The 19,898-nt window shown below is 43.2% G+C and overlaps 1 protein-coding gene across 2 annotated transcripts in view; it reads right to left on the bottom strand.

Moving 5' to 3' along the window:
- Positions 1–372: 372 nt before the first annotated feature.
- CHRDL1 (chordin like 1) overlaps positions 373–19,898 on the bottom strand; it is a 268,432-nt gene continuing 248,906 nt past the window's right edge. The window contains exons 7-10 of one of the 2 annotated variants that reach the window (XM_073599364.1): positions 18,530–18,724; positions 2,215–2,379; positions 2,003–2,092; positions 373–1,263 (exon numbers count right to left, since the gene is read on the bottom strand). In XM_073599364.1, the coding sequence (XP_073455465.1) occupies positions 1,133–1,263; positions 2,003–2,092; positions 2,215–2,379; positions 18,530–18,724 (581 nt within the window). In that variant the 3' untranslated portion in view covers positions 373–1,132. The remainder of the gene's footprint in view (positions 1,264–2,002; positions 2,093–2,214; positions 2,380–18,529; positions 18,725–19,898) is intronic. The other variant, XM_073599363.1, reaches the window with a different exon arrangement.

Genomic DNA, 19,898 nt, shown 5'->3' with positions numbered 1-19,898 from the left:
CTTTTACGGAATAATGTAGCTTCATCGATTGATAACATGCTATGAGCAAGGCTTAGGCTGAAACACGTCAGAATTTCAAAGATGTTGTAACTGCTTCAGTGCAAAATAACATTTCAAAGAAGGAGTGATCGTGTGCCGGCTTTTGATTTCTTTGGATTCATGTTGGACGGAATAGCCAGAGCACCAGCACACAGCCCATCTTTTTATTGCGGTAGAGCTTGGGGGAGTTCTTACACGATAACATTTGTCTAATAACTCTTTCAGAATCATACATTTTGCGCATTAATTCATTCTGCTAACTGTATGGAAGTGAGCATGTGATCTGTCATGTTATATTTAAAACAGTTTAAAAAAAAACAAAGCACTAAAATCTTTTAATCCCCATAACTGGTCAGTTTATTTATTCCATTATATATATCTAACCATCCCAGTCATTGTAATATCAAAAGTAATTTATAGAAAAAAAATTCTAGCAAGGCTAAAGGGTAAATTGAAAAATATTTGGCCAAGCAGTGTGGTCATGGTGGTAGGGGACTTTGATATTTATGTTAATGTTAGATTTGTCCTACAATAAAAAACCTGTACAATAAAAACCTCAGTCAAAAAGGGAAACCTTTATGCACTTAAGGTTGTATAATAAGCAAATAATTTCACATTAAGTGGCAAAATCATGCAGAGCTGTGTCTATGCCAATACAATGTATCACTGTTATTAAATGACACACTTGGCCAACAAGACAACTGTTCACCCAGGTATATTTAGACAGACGCAGACATATATCGAGCAGCTCAGTATTTTCTACATAACAGCCCTCCATCCTTCTATCAAGTTATGCTTATTCCATTAATTTTCACTTTCCAAATAAACATTTTTTGCTCATAAAGAAGAAAACTGTGTGTTTTTAATAGTTGTGCCAGCCCTCTAAGGCATAAGAGGAAGAATTTAACTGCTCACAGACTTCTACACACTTGGATCTGCCAGTTACTTTTCTGCAACACGCCATGCTTAATAGTCCCTGCATTCTGGGTTTGGCGACAATGTTGACTTAAGCAGAATCAGCCTGCAGTCCAGCTACAAATCCAATGTCTTTAGGCTGCTTTTGATTTTCTTTTCCCCTTCAGTGTTTTTGCTTTCAACAATGACCCTTTTCAGTCTTGTCCAGGTACAGAACCTTTACCAAATCTTCCAGCTCCGTCCGGCAAATTCGAGTTTCACACATGTGGCTGATCTGTAATTCTCCCTCACTGAAGATTTTCCACTGGCCTAGAAAAATATAAAATCCTATTATGAAACAAGGATGGGAGTCTCTCCTATTTTGCTGTCATTTTTCTGGATTTTAGCATAATGTGGGGAGGAGGAGACAGTCATAATGATTTTATTTGTGATCTGCTTCTGCACTGCATATTAACTAGGTCCCCTTTATAGGTAATTGTATTAACTGATAAAAGAAAAAAAAAACTCATTAAATATCAGCTGCCAGTATAGAATAGATGCACAATCTCAACTGATATATTTAAAGTTTTAGTGCACTCATATGGCTACAATCACTTCATGCAATGTGAAACATAATCTGTTTGTAAGGGAAAAGACAATAGGTACTGTAACAGCTAATAACAATAATTTGTACTGGCTTTAGTGCCTAATATAGTGCACAAACTTAGAACAGAACATAGACCAAAAATTGTGCATTTTCAGCCTCTGAAATACCAACGTTCTTATATACAGTATATTTAAAAAATGTATATATTTTTTATTTTTATTTTAATTTTTTCAGCTTGCATTATTTTGCCATACCAATTCAAAACATTGGAAAAAAAACAGCAAGAAATCAAAATGCAGAAGGCTGTTTTTGGATTACTGTGGTTTTGATCAGTAAAAGGTGATTTCTGATTCTGATACTTGTTACTCACTTTGCATATTGCTCTTTGCTTATGTAATAAACTGGGTACAGTCAGATACACTGGCTCTTTATAGTTTCATGCTAAGAGAAGTGGGAACTCACTTGCTGTTGTCCTTGTTATCTGTTTGAATTCCTGCTGTTCTTCAAATTCTTCCTTGGACATTTTTTCAGTGTAAAACTGGCGCAGGACACCTGAAGAACAAAAGTTCATTGTCTATACAGACGGAAAAGGACATTTGTGTCTCATCATGTCTGGCATAAGTAAATGCCGTAGCCAAAAAGCAGCGTTTACAAACCACATATTGTCCGATTACCTTTCTGGATTATCCAAACATGAATTTCCGCCAATGAAGGATCTTCTGTCACCACTGCTATTTTCCTGACTGTTTCTCCTTCCTCTAATAACACAGACTCAAACACTGGAATGGTCTCTTCACATAAGTAGTCTTTGTCACCTGAATGTGGATCTGGGATTTCCTCTGTAACAGAACACAGAAAAAAAGGCAATACATTCTGGAAATAAAAAATACAGTAAGTAGAAAACCATTTTTTAAAAGAATTTCTGGTTATTCGTTGTATGATACACATTCAGTCATAGAATAAAATAAAACACTGTGTATATAGAAAAAAATACTTTGCAGGTGATAAAAAAAACCTGAATTGCCACGCTATGTGAGCAAAAAGTAGTGAAAACAAATAAAATGTCAAGTCCAAGTCCATGCCATGTTTCCATGTGAGGATAAACGGTAAATGCACTTTATAAAACTAAAAGTCTTTAAGGATGTGTCCAAAAGGACATGAGGCATGGGCCCTCGATGACGTCACCCGTGATGAAACATGTAGGGCGTCACCTGGAGCACCCAACCCATGGCTATGTAAGAGGCACCACACAGTGGGGGACAACACAGCGGAGGAAGACAGCCACAGAGGAAGAGCAGCTTTTTTTTAATTAGCGGGTAACCGCCGGTGCGGAAGAACACAGCAGTGGGAGAAGACGGCGGTGACAGGAGAGATGGTGGCAGGAGAGATGGCTTGGGGAGAAGATGGTGGATGGAGAAGACAGTGACAGGAGAAGATGGAGGTGGAAGAAACAGCGGCAGGAGAAAATGGTGGCATGAGAAGACGGCTCGGGGAAGAAGAAGGCTCTGAGCTATTTTACAATAAAGAACTTGTCAAAAAACGGCTATTGTTTTTCTTTACATGTTACTGCTTTTTTTGGTGAATGGATACCCATTCACATGGGGGGCAGGATCTGGGGGCCCCCTTGTTAAAGGGGGCTTCCAGATTCTGATAAGCCCCCCACCCGCAGACCCCAACAACCACCAGCCAGGGTTTTTGGGAAGAGGCCCTTGTCCTCATCAACATGGGGACGAGGTGCTTTGGGGGGGACCCCAAAGCACCCTCCCCATTTTGAGGGCATGTGGCCTGGTACGGTTCGGGGGGGCGCTTCCTTGTGTCCTCCAGGCTGCATGCTCAGATAAGGGTCTGGTATGGATTTTGTTGGGACCCCATGCCAATTTTTTAAAAAATGTTGGCGTGTGGGTGGTCGCCTCCAAATCCATACTAGTACCGAAGGGCCTGGTATGGACTTGGGGGGACCCTATGCCTTTTTTTTCAAGTTTTTTGGGGGGCAAGTTTTAGTTTTTTACAGTCACCCTGCTGACAGCTGAGGACTCATCGGTTGTTAAGGACGCAGCAGCCGGCTTTAGCAACCAGCTATGTACTGTGAAAATAAAAACTGCAAAGCTTACATCTTAATCAGCAGCATATGCTGACAATAGGAGAATGCCTAATAGCTAATGTCACATGAGCATGGTTGGTACCATAATATTAATGCAAAACATTATTGTATAGAATGAAAATAATCAAACATTAGTAATTGTATTTTATGGTTGTATGTATGATTGTGCTCAGCTCCATAGCATAGTGGTATGCCCTGCTAACTTCAAAGGTTCAAGCCACGGGTTCGAATCCCACTGATGGTATCACCTCCTAAAAACATGCATTCTACTCAGTAGCATAAATAGCCAATGCACATCAATTTGGTTTATTCTATAATTTTAACTCTTCAAATGCATGGAATGGTATGTAATTATTCAATAATACCATGGTGTGGAATTCCTCACCAAGGAGGGTGTTTTGGGGTTTCCCCCACAGCACCTTGTTGATGGGGACAAGAGCCTCTTCCCGACAACCATGGCCATTGGTTGTCAGTGTCTGCAGGCTTATCAGAATCTGGAAGCCCCTTTAACAAGGGGACCCCCAGATCCCCGCCCCCCCCATGTGAATGAAAAAAACAAAAACATAGTGTAGTGTGACAAAAGACAATAGACAGTTTTTAACAATTCCTTTATTAAAAATGTCTTTTTCCCTGCTTCTTCTCCTTTCTCCTGGTCTTCTCCTTCTTCCTCCGGTCTTCCTTCATCTTCTCCTTCTCCGATTCTTCCTTCAATATTCCTCCGCCTTCCTCCCCCACTTCTTCTTCTGGTCTTCTTCTTCTTCTTCCGCCACCACTCCCGCCACTGCTCCCGCCACCGACCCGCTGAACATGATAAAAAACCACCCCCCTCTGACGCTGTGGCCAGCCGATCTGTCCACTTCCATAGCACACTTTTCATATATAACTATGGGACGTGGATGACATCATCTGGAGACCCCGCCCCCTTGTGACATCACAGACCCATCATACCCCGGACGGTGAAGTCACAAGGGGCGGGGTCATCCTCCCTGTATGTTGCGCCTCTGTATGTGGCCACACTGTTTAAAAGTCTCACATGTGGTATCGCCATACTCAGGAGGAGTAGCAGAATGTGTTTTGGGGTGTAATTTGTGCTATGCATATGCTGTGTGTGAGAAATAACCTGCTAATATAACAATTTTGTGGGAAAAAAAAAAAATCTTGAATTTGCAAAGAATTGTGGGAAAAAAATGCAACTTCAAAAAACTCACCATGCCTCTTACTAAATACCTTAGAATGTCTACTTTCCAAAAATGGGTCATTTGGGGGGTATTTGTACTTTCCTGGCTTGTTAGGGTCTCAAGAAATGAGATAGGCCGTCAGTACATCAGGTGTGATAAATTTTCAGAGATTGGCACCATAGCTTGTGAACTCTATAACTTTCACAATGACCAAATAATATACACCAATTTGGATTATTTTTACCAAAGAAATGTAGCAGTATAAATTTTGGCCAAAATTTATGAAGAAAAATTACTAATTAGCAAAATTTTATAACGGAAACTAAGAAAAATGCATTTTTTTTACAGCATTTTCTGTCTTTTTTTCTTTTATAGCACAAAAAATAAAAAACCCAGAGGTGATTAAATACCACCAAAAGAAAGCTCTGTTTGTGTGAAAAAAAGGACAAAAATTTCATACATGTACAGTGTTGCATGACTGAGTAATTGTCATTCAAAATGTCAGAGCACCAAAAGCTGAAAATTGGTCTGGTTAGGAAGGGGGTTTAAGTGCCCAGTGGTCAAGTGGTTAAAGGAATATTTCATTTTTATTGTTTCACTTTAAGCATTATTAAAATCACTGCTCCTGAAAAAAACGGTTGTTTAAAAAAAAAATCAATTGATACATGTCCCCTGGGGCAGTACCCGCGTCCCCATACACTTTTTATAAGCCTTTAGTGAAGACTTTGGATTTTGCAGGTTCGAGCCCCATTGACTTCAACTATTCCCGCATATGCGATCTGACAGGCATGTTCGCCGGCAATAGCACGCTTCCCATTTGCATGTCCGCCCAGTTTCTGAGAGTGGAAGTCCTAATTGGATTTAATTGGGCACTATTTTCAAGGACTGCCGGATTGAATATTGGCGCTATAGTAAATGACCCCCTGTGTGTGCTCTTAAAAGAATTATAGTACTAAACAACAAAAACAAAGTTAATACTAATATGTAATCCAAGTTTGTATCCAGATAATGTATTCCATAAATCTTGGACCAGTTGTGTGATACACCGGTCTTTAAAAATGATTTTTGGATAGGTCTTCAGGGATAATTGAGAGATATTAATCATAATGTAGTAATTAATTGTATAGAGAGTATGTAAATATGAAAAGAAATTGATTATATGTTGTCCAATAGGCTAATCTTAGCTATTGTTAATTATCATTTTATGTATGTACTCATATCTTAATTGATTGTTGTATAGAAAATGGCGGAGTATGTAAAATTAAATGAAAGTAATGATTCTCGCTAATCTGGGCCTACGTAGAAATTCTGTATAATGTATATGTTCATATAATAAGAGATATCTGGAAAGCCATTAATGCAGGATTTGTAAGGAACAGGTCCTCAAGTCATTTGCCTTGACCTCTGATGTTAGTGTCAGTTTTGGGCCCAAATGAAAGGTGAATGTCTTGCCAGTGATTATAAATTGAATAGAGATGGCTGCCTGCTTTATCTTAGCAATTAATCTAAGCAATGAAATATCCTCAGCTGACCTGTGGGAAAGTCATCAAGAATTTAACATTCTCACCAGCCAAGTAAAGCTGCTATTTATCCAAAATATTGAAGTAGAATGTACAGGAATATGATACATAAGCTTCTGTCTGCCAGACAGGTTTTCAGCATTTAGTCATCTTGCAATCCACTAGTTAAAGAGGACCTGTACAGTGTGTTCTGAGATAGTCTGACTTTGTTTTTGTCATCAGGGAGAGCAACATACCGATAAGGAGAACAGTTTGAATTTATGTCAGTGGTAAGGAAAGCCATTGTGCAAGGTTGGACAAGCACCTGCATGTGAATAGGAAATACCACAGACACACAAACATTTTACCTTTAATTTCCATTTTAAACTGAATGGGTTGTATTACAAGGTAAGGGTTCAAATATAATTTAAAGAATATGTTATTCCAACATTTTATATTCCTGATATGTGTTTGTTGTACTATGTACTTGTGTTAAAAAGTATCCTGTTATCTTTGTTATTCTTCCTTTGTGTGAAATACCCCATGATCCTGCCAGTTCAAACTGACCATGCTAGGTATGAGAGCACATACATCCTAGTTAGGTAAGGTTTCTAGATGTGCTGGGAGCACAGCCTGCTTGTACTCCAATGAGAAGACTTGTGCTGACACATTCCTTTGCACAGCCATTCATTGGGGATACCTGTGTACTGATGTTTCTCCACTCCCACCTCTCAGAACACCTTGTGCAGCTGAGAACAGAGATTATGTGATCACTTATTAAAAAAAGAAAACATACACTTACATGACAGCGATCACCGCTCCCGATGACAGGGAACGGTGATCTTTGTCATGACACGAGCCAGAAAGGGGAAGTGCCTTGTTTACATAGGCACTTCCCCGTTCTGAGGCTCCGTAACACAATCGCCGGGAGACCAGCGGACATAGATTCCGCTGGTCCTGCGGGCGTGGTCACGCTGTACACGGCAGGCGCGCGTGCGCCTGCCATCCCTGGCTCTTAAAGGGGACGTGCAGGTACGCTCATTTGCCCACCGCTGCCATTGTGCCGACGTATATAGACGTGCAGTGGTCGACAAGTGGTTAAGTAACATTCATAACAATACTTACATTCATAACAATTTTTGTTTTGGTTGGGATAGAATGGGGATATAAAAAAATTCTGCCGCTGCTGAGGAGTGGAGGGCAAAGGGACTGGAAATGATGGGGCAGAAAAAAAAACATTTTTGTAGTCGAGTAAGGAAAAGTTGATTTTTTAGTCTTTGACTTCCAGTCCCTAGTGACTCTGTTCCCTTTAGTCTCTGACCTGTTGTCACAGGGATGAAAAGTTATAGGGAATCTACCCAACTGGATCACACGCAGCAATAAAACTTGACAACAGTTCTAAGTCAGTCTATTCAAAATTAAAACAAAAAATTTGTGACGTTAGGCTTTAAAAGCATTTTAAATACAAATTGATCAATTGTCAAAACATGTCTTTATATTCATTTACCCAAATCATCTATTATTATTATTATTATTATACAGGATTTATATAGCACCAACAGTTTGCGCAGCGCTTAACAAAATGAAGGCAGACAGTACAGTTACATTACAATTTGGTACAAGAGGAATCAGAGGGCCCTGCTCATTAGAGCTTACAATCTAGGAGGGAGGGTCAATTGATACAAAAGGTAATAGCTGTGGGGGATGAGCTGATGGCGAAAGTAAAGCAGTGTATTAGTTAGAAGCAGGATAAGCTTCTTTAACAGCACTTACACTGGCATTGAGACTATTGGTATGCTAGGTGAATTAAAGGTTTAAATTTGCACAGTGCATTGAATCTAACACTCTGATTTTGTTACCTATCTGATGTTCATCTGTTATGATTTGCACAAGTTTTTGGACTAAAGCTTTCTACGATCTGCAAGATGTCATTTGGATGGATACACTGTCACTGTAGCTACTGAGGCTGTAAGCTAAGCTATCTCACCACAACTGGATCAGTTAAAGAGATCACAATTTCAGTGCTTAGATCAGGGAAGCGGTGCATAGCCTGTATTGTTTAACTACAGCAGAGGTCACTGATCTGGCTGTGGTGTCTAGAAAGAGCACCTAGATCACAGGATTGGCTAAAAAGAATTACAAATCCTTGGCAGGTAAAACAAGTCTCATATATTTAGATTGTATATTTATATTATATATTATGTATGTATTTAGACTATATGAATATGTGTTTAGTCACATATGTGTATGTATATGTGTTTAGTCATGTATATGTGACTATATGTATACATATTTAGAGTGTATATTTAGAGCGTATATTTACTGTATATCCACTTGAAGACCAGGCTATTTCTGGCACTTTTTGCTCACATGTAACAATCAGTTTTTTTTGCTTTTTTAAAACAGAGGCTCTAGAGAATAAATTGGTGGCTTTTGCAATTTTTTATGTCACACAGTATTTGCACAGCGGTTTTTCAAACACAATTTTTGGGAAAAATACACTTTTTGATTTTAAATGCAAAAAAAACACAATAGATAACCCAATTTTTTTTGTAACATATAAAAGATGATGTTGTGTCTAGTAAATAGATATCAAACATGTCACACATTCAAATTGCGCACGCCCGTGCAACTGCGACGAACGGCGTAAATTATATTAAATTAAAAGCCAAAATTAAAAGCCTTTACAGGTTACCACTTTAGATTTACAGAGGAGGTCTAGTGCTAGAATTACTGCCAATGCTCTGATGATATCTCACATGTATGTGAGAATAAATTTTAGCGCTAGAACACACAAATGGTAAATAAAATTCAAAGTGCATGTGGACGTAATGTCCCAAGAAAAGCAAATATGTGATCCTGAAGGAACAAAAAAGTCCATAAATGAGAATAGAAAATCCGTATGTCAATTCTGTCTGCTTCTCAACCTTCAGCTGGGATATCATCAATTAAAACGAATGGAAAAAATACCCTTACCAGAGAGGTTGGATTCTACTGCCGTAAGCATAGAATCAATGGAGCTTAGTGCCACCCAGGGCGAAGTGGTGAGGTGTTGGAGGCAAAGGTAGAGCCTCTCCAAAGCCGGGACGTCCCCTCTCTACCCACAGGAACCAAGCCGGAAATGGATTCCAGAAAACGTGATGGTATCTCCGTTCACCAGGGTGTATGAAAAGAAGAGAAGAGATGCTTCCACATAGTGTAACTTCTGGGTGTTTTTATTTGTAATAGAATAAAAAGCAGTGTATGGGGTCTAAGAAAAGCCGACCTACGCGTTTCGGTCCAATGACCTTCAACAGGGGCTTGCCCCTGTTGAAGGTCATTGGACCGAAACGCGTAGGGCGGCTTTTCTTAGACCCCATACACTGCTTTTTATTCTATTTTTGTGATCACAATTTTTTATATATATGTATCGTGGTTTTTTTACAAATAAAAACACCCAGAAGTTACACTATGTGGAAGCATCTCTTCTCTTCTTTTCATACACCCTGGTGAACGGAGATACCATCACGTTTTCTGGAATCCATTTCCGGCTTGGTTCCTGTGGGTAGAGAGGGGACGTCCCGGCTTTGGAGAGGCTCTACCTTTGCCTCCAACACCTCACCACTTCGCCCTGGGTGGCACTAAGCTCCATTGATTCTATGCTTACGGCAGTAGAATCCAACCTCTCTGGTAAGGGTATTTTTTCCATTCGTTTTAATTGATGATATCCCAGCTAAAGGTTGAGAAGCAGACAGAATTGACATACGGATTTTCTATTCTCATTTGTGGACTTTTTTGTTCCTTCAGGATCACATATTTGCTTTTCTTGGGACTAGGGATGAGCCGAACACCCCCCCGGTTCGGTTCGCACCAGAACCCGCGAACGGACCGAAAGTTCGCACGAACGTTAGAACCCCATTGACGTCTATGGGACTCGAACGTTCGAAATCAAAAGTGCTCATTTTAAAGGCTAATTTGCATGGTATTGTCCTAAAAAGGGTTTGGGGACCCGGGTCCTACCCCAGGGGACATGTATCAATGCAAAAAAAACTTTTAAAAACGGCCGTTTTTTCGGGAGCAGTGATTTTAATGATGCTTAAAGTAAAAAAAAAAAAAAGTGAAATATTCCTTTAAATATCGTACCTGGGGGGTGTCTATAGTATGCCTGTAAAGTGACGCGTGTTTCCCATGTTTAGAACGGTCCCTGCACCAAATGTCATTTTTAAAGGAAAAAATCTCATTTAAAACTGCTTGCGGGTTTAATGTCATGTCGGGGCATGGCAATATGGATGAAAATCAGTGAGACAAACGGCATGGGTACCCCCCAGTCCATTACCAGGCCCTTTGGGTCTTGTATGGATATTAAGGGGAACCCCGCACCCAAATTAAAATAAGGAAAGGTGTGGGGCCACCAGGCCCTATATACTCTGAACAGCAGTATACAGGCGGTGCAAACAAGACAGGGACTGTAGGTTTGTTGTTAAGTAGAATCTGTTTGTAATTTTGAACATTTTTAACGTGTTTAGCTCCAGCCAAAAAATCTTTTCTAAGCTTTTTGGAAAACATAGGGAAGGGTTATCACCCCTGTGACATTTGTTTTGCTGTCTTTCCTCCTCTTCAGAAGATTTCACCTCACTTTTTTGTCCCAATGAAAAATGTTTTTTGAAAATTTGGGTTTTTTTGTGGAACAAGGATTGGAAAGCATCAGTGGAAAGGAGAAATTGTTTTCCCATATTAACTCTTACAGGAGAGAATTTCCCTTCCTAGGGGTAGATTTCATCTCACTTCCTGTTGTCTCCTTCTGTTTGCAAGTAGGAGTCGTTTGTAAGTTAGATGTTTGAAAGTAGGGTCCTGCCCTATATACTCAGCAGAAATTTGGGCCTTAGGTGTTGCTGTGGCCACAACACTGTAAGCCCTCACAGGGCCCTGCTGTGAAATATTAGATCAAGAATTGTAATTACATGCCCCTGTTGAACAGGAGCTGAAAAATTAGGCCTTAGGCACTGGTGCTGGTGCCACAACACTGCAACCCCTCACAGACACTCTAGTTGGAACGCAGGAACGAGCCCTGCTGCAAAGTATTGCATCAAAAATTGTAATTACACGCCCCTGTTAGACAGGGGCAGAAAAATTGGGCCTTAGGCACTGGTGCTGGTGCCACAACACTGCAACCCCTCACAGACACTCTAGTTGGAACGCAGGAACGAGCCCTGCTGCAAAGTATTGCATCAAAAATTGTAATTACACGCCCCTGTTAGACAGGGGCAGAAAAATTGGGCCTTAGGCACTGGTGCTGGTGCCACAACACTGCAACCCCTCACAGACACTCTAGTTGGAATGCAGGAACGAGCCCTGCTGCAAAGTATTACATCAAAAATTGTAATTACACGCCCCTGTTAAACAGGGGCTGAAAAATTGTGCCTTAGGCACTGGTGGTGGCGCCCAGAACCAAAAATGTTCTTACAAGCTATCAGCGTGATGATTGAGGAGGAAGAGGATAATTACTCAGGGATAGTCACTCAGCATCAGCATAGGCAGTCTTTGAAGGGATCTGAGATTTCAAAAAAAATTATTCGGTTACATCAGCATCAGGTGCTTGGTAGCTGGTGGTGATCCAAGACTCATTCATTTTTATGAAGGTCAGCCGATCGACCGAGTCGGTGGACAGACGCACCCTGTGATCGTTTACCACGCCTCCAGCAGCACTGAATGTGCGTTCCGAAAGAACGCTGGATGCAGGACAGGCCAGTAGCTCAATTGCATACTGTGCAAGCTCTGGCCAGTGATCCATCCTCAAGACCCAGTAACCCAGAGGATTTTCGGTGGGAAAGGTGTCCAAGTCTGATCTTGCCCCTAGGTATTCCTGCACCATGTAAAACAGACGCTGGCGATGGTTGCTGGAACCGATCATACCTTGGGGCTGCGGACCAAAAAAATGTCTGAACGCATCGGTCAGACGGCCACCTTCTCCACCGCTCCTTCTTTGACTGACCGAAGCCTCAGCAACACGTTGTCCAGAAACAGGAGTTTGTAACCTCCCAGTCTCTGGGAACGCGTTGCACAGACCTTTCTGCAAGGCCTCCCGAAGATGTTTCATCCTCTGCTCCCTCTGCGATGGCAAGATAAGGTCCGCAACCTTACCCTTGTAACGTGGATCAAGGAGGGTTGCCAGCCAGTATTGGTCCTTCTCCTTGATACCACGAATACGAGGATCCTTACGCAGGCTTTGCAGGATCAGGGAGGCCATGCAGCGTAGGTTTGCTGAGGCATTCGGTCCGGAGTCCTCTGGGTCACTAAGAACGACATGGTCCGCAGCCACCTCCTCCCAGCCACGTACAAGTCCATGTGTTTCTTGGGACTGATCCCTTAAAGACTGCTGCTGATGCTGAGTGCCAGGCTCCACCTCCATACTGACACAATCTTCCTCCTCCTCCTCTTCCTCCTCGTCCTCTTCCTGTGTGATCGGCGGGCACGCAGGAACACTGTCTGGATAAAGGGGGCCTTGAGAGCTAAGGAAGTCCTCCTCTTCCTGCCTCTGTTCTGCCTCAAGTGCCCTGTCCATTATTCCGCGCAGCGTGTGCTCCAACAGGTGGACAAGGGGGACAGTGTCACTGATGCATGCACTGTCACTGCTCACCATCCTCGTGGCCTCCTCAAATGGTGACAGGACAGTGCATGCATCCCTGATCATGGCCCACTGGCGTGGGGAAAAAAAACCAAGCTCCCCTGACCCTGTCCTGGTGCCATAGTCGCACAGGTACTCATTGATGGCCCTCTGCTGCGTGTGCAGCCGCTGCAGCATGGCCAACGTTGAGTTCCACCTGGTGGGCATGTCACAGATTAGGCGGTTCTTGGGCAGGTTAAACTCCTTTTGGAGGTCCGTCAGCCGAGCACTGGCATTATATGACCGGCGGAAATGCACACAGACTTTCCTGGCCTGCCTCAGGACATCCTGTAAGCCCGGGTACCTGCCCAAGAACCGCTGCACCACCAAGTTAAGGACGTGAGCCAAACAGGGCACATGGGTCATTTGTCCCTGTCAGAGGGCAGAGAGGAGGTTGGTGCCATTGTCGCAAACCACCATTCCTGCCTTAAGTTGGCGTGGCGTCAACCACCTCTGAACCTGCCCCTGCAGAGCTGACAGAACCTTTGCCCCAGTGTGGCTCCTGTCCCCCAAGCACACCAGCTCAAGCACCGCATGGCATCTTTTGGCCTGCGTACTTGCGTAGCCCCTTGAACGCCTACAGAGCACCGCTGGTTCCGAGGAAGAGGCCATGGAGGAAGAAGAAGAGGAGGGGGTGGAGGAGAGAGGTGTGTCACAATCAGCATTTTGGAGGCGTGGTGGCGGAACAACCTCCAACACTACTGCACCTTGTCCTGCATCCTTCCCAGCTGCCAGCAGAGTCACCCAATGCGCCGTGAAACTTAGGTAACGTCCCTGTCCATGCCTGCTGGACCATGAGTCAGCGGTAATATGCACCTTACCGCTGACCGCCCTGTCCAGCGAGGCATGGGCATTGCCTTCCACATGCCGGTAGAGAGCCGGAATCGCCTTCCGTGAGAAAAAGTGGCGTTTGGGTACCTGCCACTGAGGAACCGCACATTCCACAAACTCACGGAAGGGGGCAGAGTCTACCAACTGAAAAGGCAGCAGTTGAAGTGCTAGCAATTTTTGCCAAGCTAGCATTCAACCGCTGGGCATGTGGATGGCTGGGAGCAAACTTCTTTCGGCGGTGCAGCAGCTGGGGCAGGGAAATTTGCCTGGTACAATCTGACGTCGGTGTACCAAAAGCAGATTGCCCACAAGTACTTGGCTGTGACACACCTAATTCTACACCTTCATTCCTCTCACTGCAGGTCTCAGAGAGGACTGAAGGTCTAGTGGGGTTGGAAATCTCAGCTGATGAGGAGCAAGGAGAGATCCTCTTTGTTCTTTGGTGTGGGTCTTTTAGATACGCTTGCCAACGAACTGCATGGCAGGTCAACATATGTCTGGTCAAGCATGTGGTACCCAAGCGGGAGATGTTTTGGCCACGAGAGATACGCTTGAGACATATGTTGCAAATAGCAGCGGTGCGATCTGATGCACTCGTCTCAAAAAAGGCCCACACCAAAGAACTTTTTGAATAACGCGCAGAGACTGCAGCGCCCTGCACATGTGGAGCTTTGGGGTGTGATGCAGTCAATGTGCTGCCCTTAGGCTGGCCCCTGGAGGGCATCCTGCCTCGTTGGTGATGTGCCGCCGCCTCCTCCTCCTCCTCCTCCTCCTCTCTCCTATCAGGCACCCACGTTGAGTCAGTGACCTCATCATCCCCTCCCTCCTCATCACTGGAGCAAACCTGGCAGTATGCTGCAGCAGGGGGAGCATGACTGCCAGATTGCTGTCCTTCTTGGGCACCCCCTCTGTCCGTGCTCATGTTACTGCCTTCATCGAGCTCAGTATCGTCATCAGAGCCTTCCAAACGCTGGGCATCCTCCTGGAGCATGTACCCAACACTGTGGTCAAACAGTTCGAGGGAATCCTCATGAGGACATGGTGGAGCTAGGGAAGGAGTCACTGATGACATTGAGCTGAGGGAAGAGGCCGCTGCTTTGCCAGACAAAGCACCCTGGGCATGGGTGAGAGAGGATGAGGAGGATGAGGACGGCTTGGTCATCCACTCGACCAAGTCTTCCGCATGTTGCGGCTCAACACGGCCAGCTGCCGAAAAAAAGGCCAAGCGTGTCCCATGGCCACGTGCTGATGAGGATGCACCGTCTCCACGACCAGCACTAGACACAGAGCCTGCTTGCCCTCTCTTATTGGCTTGTGACTGTCTGCCTCTCCTTCTTGGCCTTCCAGACATACTAATGGCCTGTAGCTGCACTAAGCTGGGATAGAACACCTGTAATTTTCTTCAAGTAGCTTTATATACTGTAACCAGACAAGCCTGCCTGTCAGTAGGAAGATAACAGGAACGGATCTAGCTGAACACTGTGAGCAGGACGCACTGTACTAAATGTAAATAGTCTAGCTGCCTGACCATGGTACTAATAGGATCAAATAGAACACCTGTAATTTTCTTCAGGTAGCTTTATATACTGTAACCAGACAAGCCTGCCTGTCAGTAGGAAGATAACAGGAATGGATCTAGCTGTACACTGTGAGCAGGACGCACTGTACTAAATGTAAATAGTTTAGCTGCCTGACCGTGGTACTAATAGGATCAAATAGAACACCTGTAATTTTCTTCAGGTAGCTTTATATACTGTAACCAGACAAGCCTGCCTGTCAGTAGGAAGATAACAGGAACGGATCTAGCTGAACACTGTGAGCAGGACGCACTGTACTAAATGTAAATAGTCTAGCTGCCTGACCGTGGTACTAATAGGATCAAATAGAACACCTGTAATTTTCTTCAGGTAGCTTTATATACTGTAACCAGACAAGCCTGCCTGTCAGTAGGAATTTAACAGGAACGGATCTAGCTGAACACTGTGAGCAGGACGCACTGCACTAAATGTAAATAGTCTAGAAGATAACAGGAACGGATCTAGCTGAACACTGTGAGCAGGACGCACTGCACTAAATGTAAATAGTCTAGAAGATAACAGGAACGGATCTAGCTGAACACTGTGAGCAGGACGCACTGCACTAAATGTAAATAGTCTAGAAGATAACAGGAACGGATCTAGCTGAACACTGTGAGCAGGACGCACTGCACTAAATGTAAATAGCAGGAACGGATCTAGCTGAACACTGTGAGCAGGACGCACTGCACTAAATGTAAATAGTCTAGAAGATAACAGGAACGGATCTAGCTGAACACTGTGAGCAGGACGCACTGCACTAAATGTAAATAGCAGGAACGGATCTAGCTGAACACTGTGAGCAGGATGCACTGCACTAAATGTAAATAGCAGGAACGGATCTAGCTGAACACTGTGAGCAGGACGCACTGCACTAAATGTAAATAGCAGGAACGGATCTAGCTGAACACTGTGAGCAGGACGCACTGCACTAAATGTAAATAACAGGAACGGATCTAGCTGAACACTGTGAGCAGGACGCACTGCACTAAATGTAAATAGCAGGAACGGATCTAGCTGAACACTGTGAGCAGGACGCACTGCACTAAATGTAAATAGCAGGAACGGATCTAGCTGAACACTGTGAGCAGGACGCACTGCACTAAATGTAAATTGCAGGAACGGATCTAGCTGAACACTGTGAGCAGGACGCACTGCACTAAATGTAAATAGTCTAGAAGATAACAGGAACGGATCTAGCTGAACACTGTGAGCAGGACGCACTGCACTAAATGTAAATAGCAGGAACGGATCTAGCTGAACACTGTGAGCAGGACGCACTGCACTAAATGTAAATTGCAGGAACGGATCTAGCTGAACACTGTGAGCAGGACGCACTGCACTAAATGTAAATAGTCTAGAAGATCACAGGAACGGATCTAGCTGAACACTGTGAGCAGGACGCACTGCACTAAATGTAAATAGCAGGAACGGATCTAGCTGAACACTGTGAGCAGGACGCACTGCATTAAATGTAAATAGTCTAGATAGAAGATAACAGGAACGGATCTAGCTAAACTGAATACAGTGTATATATATATATATGCAACACCTGGGATGCATATATATACACAATACACTGTAAGTGCAGCTAACTGACTGACTGTTCTGCCTAATCTATCTAACTCAAATCAAATGACACTGTCTCTCTCTCTCTCTATCTCTCAGCACACCGGAACACACACTACACAGGGCCGCCGTGCAGGCGGCCTTATATAGTGTGGGGTGTGTACTAAATCCCCTGAGCCATAATTGGCCAAAGCCACCCTGGCTTTGGCCAATTACAGCTCTCTCTACTGACGGCGCTGTGATTGGCCAAGCATGCGGGTCATAGTGCATGCTTGGCCAATCATCAGCCAGCAATGCACTGCGATGCCGCAGTGAATTATGGGCCGTGACGCGCCACACGAATTTAGCGCGAACGGCCCATAACGTTCGCAATTCGGCGAACGATCGAACAGCCGATGTTCGAGTCGAACATGGGTTCGACTCGAACACGAAGCTCATCCCTACTTGGGACATTACGTCCACATGCACTTTGAATTTTATTTACCATTTGTGTGTTCTAGCGCTACAATTTATTCTCACATCTGTTTTCCTTGTTGGTCATATGGTTTTGTGGCAGCTTTTTTCTGTTTTTCTGTAGCGCATTAATCATCCCCTTCTATATTGTTATCTCACATGTATGGGATGATTGCTGTATGCGTGCGTGCGGGACCAACGCGCATTCGCTTTTGTGCGCTAACATGGGGAACAGGGCACTTAAATTATTTTTAAAATTATTATTTTTTTTTTTTTTTATTTTTTTTTTTACACTTTTGCTTTTAGATGTAAACATCCTTTGTGACAGCCATAAGCGCGTGATAAGTATTCTTTATGGCGGGATTTGGAGTCTATAAGACCCCACACCCCTCCTTTGCCCTTGATAACCATTCAAAACACCAAGATCTGTGGTCTTTGAATATTTTTGATTCTGGGTTACCATAGCGGAGACCCGATCAAAGGTGATCCTGGCTTTGTATGGGTCTCCGACTAGCCGGCGGAGGTGCCGGCTGGTAGCTCAGGTCTCCTGGTGGGATGGGAGAGTCCGAGCAATCTGTGGAAGGCGGGGAGAGGGGGCATGTCCCCTCTCGCTGCTTTTATTAGCAATCGAGCAGCTAGTTAGCTGCTCTGATTGCTATTGCAAGAGAGTTGACCGTCAGCTCTAGAAACAGTACCGGGTTAATGCCTGCAGCTGCTCCAACCCTTGGTTCCACAATTTGACATTTAAGAAGTCAGTCCTCTCTAATGGATCCAAGGGGTGTACCTGTGTCTGATATGCATGTGGAATGCATGCCAAAGGCAGGTTAGCAAAATATGGTTGCCTTTAATTAAGCAGTACACGTGGCATTTTAGAGGTAGCATTTGACATGCTTTGTGTTGCCCTGCATTTCTGTAGATGCAGCACATTCTGCACCTTTAAAATGCAAACTGAAAGTGGGTCAAATGCAGCCTTTTTATGTCAAAGGCTGCATGTCCCATTTAAATGCAGTTGCACATGTCTCGAATGGAAAACATTACTTTTGACTAAGACACCTGTTGACATGAACCCTAACAAAAAATCTATTTGGCAGGACAATTATATTTAAACATTTAAAAAACCCTGGCAGTTTGATGAACTTACCTGGACATACCTTACAGCATTTGCCATCTATTTTCTGAGGATATTTACATGTGTAGTGCTCTGGGCAGCTAATTTTCTTGCACTCCTGCTTGGTGAAGTTACAAGTGCACAGCACACATTCCACTACTCCGAAGGCTCGCAAGGTGGGGTGCCAAGATTCTCCATGGGAATATGTTTTCCCATTCGAGACACATACTGCAGGGAACATGGCAAATACAAGCGGGTTTTGAGTACTAATAACATTCAGGTAAAGGTTCAAAGGATACAAAGTAAAGCAAGTATGCATAATATTAAGGGGATAGAAATGTGAAAGGAGGCACCAAAAGCATTATATCATAAATAATCTAGTAATACTTTCTCTACAATAATTTTTCTCCTATTAAGGACAAAAAAACAGGTTGTTAATGATCTTGCATCTTTTTTTTCAGGCTTACTGGGAATCCCTTATTTGGTGTAAACATTTTTATAAAATGTCTGGTGTTGCCAGACACCTTGACTTATATTGAAAAGCTGATCATTAAAATAAAGCATTGATGACAGCACAGAGCCAAGTATTTAGCAATCATGAAACCAAGAGTTATATGACCTTGCACAGATAATTGGCAAAGAAATAGATTATAATACAAATGCTAGAATTCTCCAGATGTGGCCCAAATTGCTCCCTCACTCTAAATATTACATCTTCATCTTTCATTCTCTTTCTTTGACTTCAGCTTTAATATACCATACCGATTACTATATTTCAAGAAGTGAAACAACCAGATTGCACACCCTGGAGCCCTGCTGCAAGTCTTCTAGAAATCTGATCTCCCTGGTTCTGTGTGCCAGCTTTAACTATGGCTCAACCTCAGCCTGAACAGTGCCATTCAGATGAAAATATATGGAAGCTACCCTCCAGGATATGTTCCTACAATCAACTTTTTTGAGTGAAGAATTCATACAAAACCTGCCATGGCTCCCCTACGGAGCAATTCACTTTATGATAATCATAGAGCTCACCTGAGTGGTGCATTGCCTCTTAGCTCAATAAAATTGTTAGGGGATTGTATTCTGGAGTGAAGCCTCAATTTTTCCCTTAAATTTAAAAAGCGGTTTCAAATCTGAACTCTATTTGGTTTTGCCCCGCTCTGTGAGGTATTTTCTCTGTCTCATCTGTACCATCCCAAAACTGTCCTGATCAGTCTCTCCTTGGTTCCCTCAACTTTTATAAATGTTATACTTACTTTCAAAGTGCCATATGAACCTTATAGGTCCACTTACACCTCGTACACACTTTTTCATGCATACAATATTATTATTCAAGCTACCCTCACACCAAACATATTAACTAACATTATCACATCTACCTTTCTGATTTTTCATTCAAATA

The sequence above is a fragment of the Aquarana catesbeiana genome, linkage group LG09, assembly GCF_042186555.1.
Source record: "Aquarana catesbeiana isolate 2022-GZ linkage group LG09, ASM4218655v1, whole genome shotgun sequence".
NCBI lineage: Eukaryota > Metazoa > Chordata > Amphibia > Anura > Ranidae > Aquarana > Aquarana catesbeiana.
This window is presented reverse-complemented; position numbering and strand designations above follow the sequence as displayed.